Genomic DNA, 10,159 nt, shown 5'->3' on the forward strand with positions numbered 1-10,159 from the left:
TCCCAAGTGCTATGTCCTAAGCTACCACCTGAACCTTGAAGCTTATTTTTAAAGCTAATCTAAGAGTCCTGGGGAGAAATTAGAAATGTTTAATCAACCTCCAAATTATACTTTAGTCCATTAAAACAAAGCATTGAGGATTTTAAAGGATTTTTAGATGATTGAATTGACTCAGTCATTTAGACTTTATAATATTTCATCACATTTGTGCCAGTTGGAGTTGTAAGCTACTGTATTAATAAATGTTTTGTGGAAGTGGCTCTGTAAGATACCTTGTCAGTCTGGAAGGAAGAACAGTGAAGTGTCACTCATGGTCTCCATTTGTTAGTGTTACTTCCATGATTAAACTTCACACAAAACAGAATAAAGTGAGTTTTGGAAAGAAATTCAGATAAAAATTTGGTTGACCTCAACTGATCAAAGCATAGATGTCTTCTCATCCTGGCTGGATCTAGCTAATCTCCAGGCTTTAAATGAAGACTAAGGCATTCCCTTGGGGATACAGTCATTATCTTACTGTCCTTCGAGAAACAAACTCCCAGCAGTCATTTAGATGCATAGAAATCTAGTTATTTCAAGAAGCATGTGTCTTGGGCTTCACATGCGACTTCAGCCTTATCAAATGTCTAGGTTTCAGGTTCCCAGACTACAATGGACAGCACAAGACTCCCCTGGACAGCACCAAACTCTGCCAGACAGCTTTTGAGGGAATATAAATGAATTATATTTATATTAGTTTGTAGCGGGTTTTTTCCTCATAAAAACATAAGATTCTCTTTAATTTTGTTTACTTTCATAATAATATCATTGCAATATGCCATAGTATTTAGGGAATATGCAGACTTTAGAAAACATAGACTTCTCTATTAAAACTTGCTCTCCTGTTTATAGTATTAATGCCTGCACAAGAAAAAAATAAGTGACAACACCTTATTTTCAAGTATTCTGGAGAAAAATGTTCATTACAAAAATACACAGTGTACCTAAGACTCAATATGTTGTATCTCTGTTGACTGTTGTTTGCATTTATTTTTATTAGACCTAAATACACACATAAGAATTAGTAGAAAATTAGTAGCTTCATTTTAGCAAAGTTGCAAATCCAAAGTAGGTTGGAGTCATTAGAAGAAATCATGAAAGGTTTTGTAGATGTAAGCACTGTGAGCAAAAAATATTTCTTGTTTGTTAAATGTTATTGCTGATTATAATACATTGAAATGGCCACAAAAAAACCTGACATATTTGAGTAAATAGGAATGTCATTTTTTTTCATGGCTTTAATTTTATGTGGTGGCTGTAAATCCACAATGATAAAAAAATATTAGTTTTGGAATGCATTGCTTCATCCTATAAATTTGCACATAAAGTATGCTTTTTGAGATATGGCTTTGCTATCAGACCTAGACAAGTCTTGAACTCAATATGTTCCTCACACTGGACTTGAACTCATGGCACTCCTTCATCAGTCATTATGCCCAACTACTTAAAGCATGGCTAGAGATAGAGCATAATAGTCAGCAAACTTACGCTGTAGCCTTGTCCATCCCTAATACTTTCATGAATGCTCTGGCCACTTCTCTGTTGCGGAGGCTGTAAATGAGGGGGTTCAACATAGGTGTAAGGATAGTGTAGAAAGCTGACACCATTTTGTCCTGATTGGGAGAGCGACCAGAAGAGGGCCTCATATATATGAACATGGCTGCCCCATAGTACATTCCTACCACCACAAGGTGAGAGGAACAGGTTGCAAAAGCTTTGTGGCGACTCTCAGTAGAGCCCATACGAATGACAGCCAGAATCACACGAGTGTAGGAGGCAATAATGATTGCTACAGGGAAGATAAGCATAATTACACAGCAGAAAAATATCAACTTTTCATATGTCGAGGTATCACTACATGAAAGAGTGAGCAGTGCAGGAACCTCACAGAAAAAGTGAGGTATTTCTCTGGCACCACAATATGAGAAAGACAATGCAGCCACAACTTCTATTATACCATCAAGGGAGCCAAGAATCCATGAAGAGGCAGCCATGAGACCACAGATTTTATGACTCATAAGAACAGAATACCTTAATGGGTGGCAAATAGCCACATAACGGTCATAGGCCATTGAGGCCAAGAGAAAACACTCAGCTCCAAGTAGAGAGACATAGAAGAATATCTGGCTTCCACAGCCAGTCATGGAGATGGACTTGTTGCCAGAGAGGAAGTTGAAGGCCATTTGGGGCACTGTGGTACAGATGAGCATGAGATCCATGAGAGAAAACTGGCTGAGAAGGATGTACATGGGGGTGTGGAGTTGGGCATCCAGGTAGATGAGAAGCACCATGGTAGAATTCCCCATGAGGGCCATGAAGAAGATTCCCAGGGTGAAGGAAAAGAAAAAAAATATGAAGAGGGCTGTGATTAAAAATTCCCAGCAGGATGAAGTCAGAGTTGAAGGTCCAATTGTTCCACTGCATCATGAGTATCTTCACTGAGGAGATGGAATGTATAATAATAAAGGTCAAATTGTATCATAGAAATTCCCAATATTTCCTTCCAAGCTAGATATACATATACATACAGTGATATGTAAACATGAGAAATTGTGTCTTTGGGTATCAGCTATTTTGCTTGGTGATGGGGGTGATTAGAACTTATTTTTGAGCTCTCTCTCTCTCTCTCTCTCTCTCTCTCTCTCTCTCTCTCTCTGTGTGTGTGTGTGTGTGTGTGAGACTTTCTCTTTCTCTCTCATGTACACACATGCACACAGTTGCACACACAGTTTTATTCTTATCCAAGTTTGACTTTGAACTCATCATTCTCTTGCCTTAATCCCTAAACTTATGGGATTACAGATGTGCAAGCACCACCATGCTTGGCTTGATATGACTTTTAAACTCAAATTTCTAAGCAAACAGACATAAAAGATTCCATAAAAGCACATATCCAAAGTCATGCAATCAGGTTTGAGGAAGAAGTCAATACACATGTGTAGTATAAACCATATCTTAATAACTATGAACAGTATACCTACTTTTTATTTTAAAAACTTTCTCGTTATTCCTGAAAATTGTTAATTACATTTTCTTTCTACTTCTTAAAAATAAGTTGTTTATTGTATTTTATGTATATGGCTCTTTTCTTGCATGTATGGCTCTATACTACATGCATGTAATGTCCTTGGAGGCCAAAAATAGTATCAGATCCTCTGGAACTTGAATTACAGATAGTAGTGCTTTTGTGTGAGTCCTGGAAATTGAACCTGAGTGTAATAAAGCAACCTATAAAGCAACCAGTGTTCTTAACCACTAAACCACTAAGCTGCCTCTCCATTCCCTGTTACTTTTTTTTTAATATTTCAGTTAATTCTTCCAGATTTTCATACAATGTATTTTGAGTACATTCTATCCTCCATGTACCCCATACACCACCATCCACAGCCTCCCTTTCATTTCCCACTCACTTTGGGTTTTCTTCTCTTTTTCTCCCATTGAGTTCAGTTTGTTTTACCAAATAATCTTTTTATATATTTTTTATTAAGAAACTTTCTATTCATTTTACATACCAACCACAGATCCCCTCCCCTCTCTCCTCCCACCCCAACATCTTCCCATCTTACCCCCCAATTCCTACCTCCTCCAAGGCAAGGCCTCCCATAGGGAGTCAGTAGAGCCTGATACACTCAGTTGAGATAGGACCAAGGACCTCCTCCTGCACCAAGGCTGTGTAAACTGTCCCACCATAGGCAGTGGGCTCCAAAAGCCAGCTCATGCCCTAGGGATGGGTCCTGATCCCACTGCCAGGAGGCCCCTTAAGCAGATCAAGTTACATAACCCAAATAATCTTAGGAGTGGGGCTTGCTCTGGCATGTAGTAGACCTATCGTGGGTCACATTATTAAAGGAAACTGACTCCTCATGAAGTGATGAGATTTTCTGTGTACATTCTTACTCGTTGCTGAAGATTTTGTATGTCTTGACCTTGTACAAATCTTATGTAAGCTGTAACAATACTGTGAATTCATATCTATAACCGCTATGTTATTCCTAGAAAACAAAGTGTCCTTGATGGTATACACCACCTCCTATTCTTGAAATCTTTCTACCTCATAGTCCATAAATATTCTTGAGCCTAGGAGTGAGGGGTGTCATATGTACATCCCATTTATGGCTAAGCTTTCAACTTTCTCTTATTCTATGCACTTTGACCAGTTGAAAGTCTCTGTAGTAATTCCCATTTACTGGGAGAAGACACTTTCTCTGATGAAGTTTGAGATAAGCTCTGATATATGAGTATTGCAAGAAGTCATTAGGAGTCACTTTAATAGCATATCCATTTAGTGGAAAGATAGTATGGGATTCTCCCATGGAGTCTATAACCTACCTAGCCAAAGTTAAAAGAAATTCCTAGAATTGAATAAAAATGAAAACACACCATATCAAATATATGGCATACAATGAGGACACTACAAAGAAAAAAGTTCATAGGACTAAGTGACTACAGAAAAAACTGGATAGATTTTATATTAATAATTAATGATATACCTTACGGCCTTGCTAAAACAAAATAGACAACTTCCAAAAAGAGTAGGTGGGAATAGACCATAAAAGTCAGGGATAAAATCAATGAAATGGAATTTAGAAAACAATACAACTTTGAATGAAAGAATAAGTGAAATAATTCATACTTTGAAAATATTAACAAGATTGACAAACCTCTAGCCAAATTAATCAAAAGAAACAGAAAGAAAACTCAAATTAACAAAAGCAGAAATTGAAATGAAAACATTATAACATACATTGAGTAAATTAAAAGAATCATAAATATATAACTTACAAATCTATACACTGTGTACTTCAGAAACAGCCCAGAAATCGCTGAGCTGAACTGACTTGAATTTCTCCTTCCTGAGGACTAGCTTGTGTGGTGCCAGAAGTGACTATGCAAGCTTCCAAAGGAGGGTGGTAATCAATAGTCCTACCCCGCTATGATGCCTGTGAACCACTTCAATGAGTATCATGAAACAATAACCCTACAGGTCCAGTAGTGACACACATACCTTGGCAATAACCAACAGCTCTCAAATTGAAGTTAAGACCTGTTCCACAAGAGGGAAACAATGCCTGGCACCTGCCTAACTACTCAGAGCAAGGGAAGTCATGGTGATTAGAGGAGAATGTACAACCACTAACTTACTAAACCAGTATAATTTCTAACAACCTATAAACATTTGTCTTTATATCTCCAAACAAGTATAGTCTTTACCTTTCATTAAGGGAGTTTCTTTTTTCAACAGATGGGGGCCACTACAGAAAACCATAATCAATCAAAATGCAGAGTTACAGAGCCCAGTCCCAGTGACAAACACACCGAGAAAGAAACTAGAGAAAGAATGTCATTCATAAAAGCCTCAAAAAGTGCCTTGGAATAAACCTAAGAAAGTGAAAGACTTACATAACAAAAACTTGAAAAATGGAAGAAAGAAACGCAAAGCACAAGACAGTGGAAACACCTCCTATGTACATGGATTAGTAGGATTAATATTGTAAAAAAGATCTTCCTATCAAAAGCTATTTACAGACAAAATGCAGAGCCCATCAAAATTCCAACACAGTTCTTCACAGAAATGGAAATAAACAATCTTAAATTTCATTTGACCAGGAGAGCAAAAACAAAATTCTTGAACAATAAAAGAATTGTTGAGGATATTACTATTCCTGATTTTAAGTTACATTGGAGAGCTATAGCAACAAAAAAAAATGTATTGACATTAAAATCAGACACATTAATTATTGAAATAAAATTGAGAACGCTGATAAAAGTCCATATACCTATAGCCACTTGATTTTTATGTCTTCTTTTATGCTTATTGATTTATTTCAATCTATTCATTTTTTATTTGACAACAAACTTATACAGATACATACTCACTTATACAGAACACACACACACACACACACAAACACACACACACACATACATAAGATTTTGTCTTTTGGAATAAGATAATATTATCTGATCCTGCCCCGGACCTCCCATCTGGACAAGAGCTCGAGACCCCAGCCACTTCCTGAGACTTAGAGACCAGACCCCAGCTTGCATCCTGCCCTGGACCTCACATCTGGACAAGAGTTCCCATCCCGCCCTGGAACTCCCATCTGGAAAAGAGAGAGAGGTTTCCTGAAACTGTCAGCTCTGTCTGGACCAAGTGTGGTAATAAGACCAAGAACGAATCCACAAGGAGATGGGCAGACGTCAAGGCAGAAGTACATACAACAAAATGAAGAGCAATACAGCATCAGCAAACCTAGCCCTCCTCCAACAGCTGGACCTGAACATCAAAAAATGGAAGAAGCAGAAGAAACCAGCCTTATGGATAACATCATGAAGAGGGTAGAGGCTTATATAGAAGGAATCACAAACAAAATTGAGGAAAAGACAAACAAAAAATGGGAAGAATACTATAAAAAAACTAGAGGAAAAGACAAATAAAGCAATAAAGCCCTGAAAGGAAATCATGAAAAAGCAATGAAACAAATGAAGGAAACAGTCCAAGACCTGAAAAGGGAAATAGAAAAAATGAAGAAGACACAAACAGAGGGAATGCTGGAAATAGAAAATCTGAGGAAATGAACGGGAACTTCAGATGCAAGTATAACCAACAGAATTCAAGAGATGGAAGAGAGGATCTCCGGCATTGAAGATACGGTAAAAGAAATAGATTCATCAGTCAAAGAAAACACTAAAGCCAACAAAGACATGACCCAAAATGTCCAAGAAATTTGGGACACCATGAAAAGACCAAACCTATGAATAATAGGGATAGAGGAAGGAGAAGAATACCAACTCAAAGGCACAGAAAATATATTCAACAAGATCATAGAAGAAAACTATCCCAACTTAAAGAAGGAAATGCCTATGAAGATACAAGAAGCCTATAGAACACCAAACAGACTAGACACCCAAAAAGTCCTCTCACACATAATAATTAAACAACTAAACATACAGAATAAAGAAAGAATATTAAGAGCAGCAAAGGAAAAAGGCCAAGTGACTTATAAAGGCAAACCCATCAGAATAACACCCGATTTCTCAATGGAGAATTTGAAAGCCAGGACATGGACAAATGTAATGCAGACACTAAGAGACCATGGATGCCAGTCTAGACTAATATACCCAGCAAAATTTAAATCATCATAGACAGAGTGAACAAGACATTCCAAGACAAAGTCAGATTTAAACAATACTTATCCAGAAACCCAGCCCTACAGAAAGCACTAGAAGGAAAATGCCAACCTAAGGAAGTCAGACACACCCTTGAAAACACAGGCAATAGATAACACCACAGCAGTAAACCCCAAAGAAGAGAAGTACACACACATCACCACCAAAAAATAACAGGAATGAATAATCACTGGTCATTAATATCCCTTAATATCAATGGACTTAATTCACCTATAAAAAGACACAGGCTAACAGAATGGATATGAACGCAGGACCCATCTTTCTGCTGCATACAAGAAACACACCTCAAATTCAAAGATAGACATTACCTAAGAATAAAAGGCTGGGAAAAGACTTTCCAATCAAACGGTCTTAAGAAACAAGCGGGTGTAGCCACCCTGATATCCACCAAAATAGACTTCAAACTAAAATCAATCAAAAGAGATCAAGAAGGGCATTACATACTCATCACAGGAAAGATCCACCAGATGAAGTTTCAATTCTAAACATTTATGCCCCAAACACAAGGGCATCCACATATGTAAAAGAAACATTACTAAAGCTTCAATCACATATAAAACCCCACATATTAATAGTGGGAGACTTCAACACCTCACTTTCACCACTGGACAGATCTCCCAAATTGAAACTTAACCGAGAAATAAGGGACTTAACTGATGTTATGACTCCAATGGACTTAATCAATATCTACAGAACATTCCATCCTAACAAAAAAGAATATACCTTCTTCTCAGCACCTCATGGAATCTTCACTAAAATCGACCACATACTTGGCCACAAAGCAAATCTCAACAGATACAAAACAATTGGAAAAACCTCATGCATTCTATCAAACCACCATGGTTTAAAGTTAGATTTCAACAACAACAAAAACTACAGAAAACCTACAATCTCATGGAAACTGAATAATGCTCAACTGAATCACCAATGAGTTAAGGAAGAAATAAAGAAAGAAATTAAAGACTTCCTATAGATCAACGAAAATGAAGACACCACATACCCAAACTTATGGGACACTATGAAAGCAGTGCTAAGAGGGAAATTCATAGCACTAAATGCCCACATAAAGAAGTTGGAGAAATCTCACACTAGTGACTTAACAGCACACCTGAAAGCTCTAGAACGAGAAGAAGCAAAGTCTCCCAGGAAGAATAGATTCCAGGAAATTATCAAAGTGAGAGATGAAATCAATAAAATAGAAACAAAGAGAACAATACAAAAAACTAATGAAAAAAAAAGAGTTAGTTCTTTGAGAAAATCAACAAGATAGACAAGCCTTTATCCAAACTAACCAAAAGACAGAGAGAGAGCATCCAAATTAACAAAATCAGAAATGAAAAGGGGGACATAACAACAGACAATGAGGAAATCCAGAGAAAAATCAGGTCATAATTCAAAAACCTCTACTCTACAAAACTGGAAAATCTAAAAGAAATGGATAATTTTCTGGGTAGGCACTACATACCTAAGTTAAATCAAGACCAGATAAACTATTTAAACAATCCAATAACACCTAAGGAAATACAATCAGTTCTTAAAAGTCTCCCATCCAAAAAAGCCCAGGACCAGATAGGTTCAGCACAGAATTCTACCAGATCTTCAAAGAAGAGTTGATACCAATACTCTTTTAATTGTTCCACACAATAGAAACAGAAGGAACATTATCAAACTCCTCCTATGAGGCTACAATTACCCTGATTCCTAAACCAAACAAGGGTACAACAAAGAAAGAGAACTACAGACCGATCTCCCTCATGAACATTGATGCAAAAATACTCAATAAAATACTGGCAAACTGACTCCAAAAACACATCGAAACAATTATCCACCGTGATCAAGTAGGCTTCATTCCAGGGATGTCAGGGTGGTTCAACATACAAAAGTCCGTCAATGTAATACACCATATGAACAAACTTAAAGAAAAAAACCACATGATCATCTCACTAGATGCAGAAAAGGCATTTGACAAAATCCAACACCCCTTCATGATAAAGGTCTTGGAGGAATCAGGAATACAGGGAACATACCTAAACATAATAAAGGCAATTTACAGCAAGCCAACAGCCAACATCAAATTAAATGGAGAGAAACTCAAAGTGATTCCACTAAAATCAGGAACAAGGCAAGGCTGTCCACTCTCCCCATACTTATTCAATATAGTAATTGAAGTTCTAGCCAGAGCAATAAGACAATATAAGGAGATTAAGGGGATACAAATTGGAAAGGAAGAAGTCAAGCTTTCCCTATGTGCAGATGACATGATAGTATACTTGAGCAACCCCAAAGATTCCACCAAGGAACTTATACAGCTTACAAACACCTTCAGCAACATAGCAGGACACAAGATCAACTAAAAAAAATCAGTAGCCCTCCTATATACAATTGACAATCAGGCTGAGAAGGAAATCAGAGATACATCACCCCTTACAATAGCCACAAAGGATATAAAATACCTTGGGGTAACACTAACCAAGCAAGTGAAGGACCTATATGACAAGAACTTTAAGTCCCTGAAGAAAGAAATTGAAGATGTCAGAAAATGGAAAGATCTCCCATGCTCATGGATAGGCAGGATTAACATAGTAAAAATGGCAATCTTACCAAAAGCAATCTACAGATTAAATGCAATCCCCATCAAAATACCAACACAATTCTTCACAGACCTGGAAAGAATAATAATCAACTTCATATGGAAAAACAAAAAACCCAGGATTGCCAAAAGAATCCTGTACAATAAAACAACCTCTGGAGGCATCATGATCCCTGACCTCAAGCTCTACTATAGAGCTACAGTAATAAAAACAGCTTGATACTGGCATAAAACCTGACACATGGGCCAATGGAATCAAATTAAAGACCTTGACATTAATCTGCACATCTATGAACATACAATTTTTGACAATGAAGCCAAAACTGTACAATGGAAAAA

General features: G+C 37.2%; 1 protein-coding gene across 1 annotated transcript; it reads right to left on the minus strand.

Moving 5' to 3' along the window:
* Positions 1 to 1,523: 1,523 nt before the first annotated feature.
* On the minus strand, positions 1,524 to 2,466 carry LOC128111476 (olfactory receptor 2M3-like). The gene is given in 2 exon segments (XM_052739735.1): positions 1,524 to 2,387; positions 2,389 to 2,466. Coding segments are annotated over 2 exon segments (942 nt in total).
* Positions 2,467 to 10,159: the final 7,693 nt, after the last annotated feature.

The sequence above is a fragment of the Peromyscus californicus genome, unplaced genomic scaffold, assembly GCF_007827085.1.
Source record: "Peromyscus californicus insignis strain IS unplaced genomic scaffold, ASM782708v3 Scaffold_16__1_contigs__length_79575227, whole genome shotgun sequence".
Taxonomy (NCBI): Eukaryota; Metazoa; Chordata; class Mammalia; order Rodentia; family Cricetidae; genus Peromyscus; species Peromyscus californicus.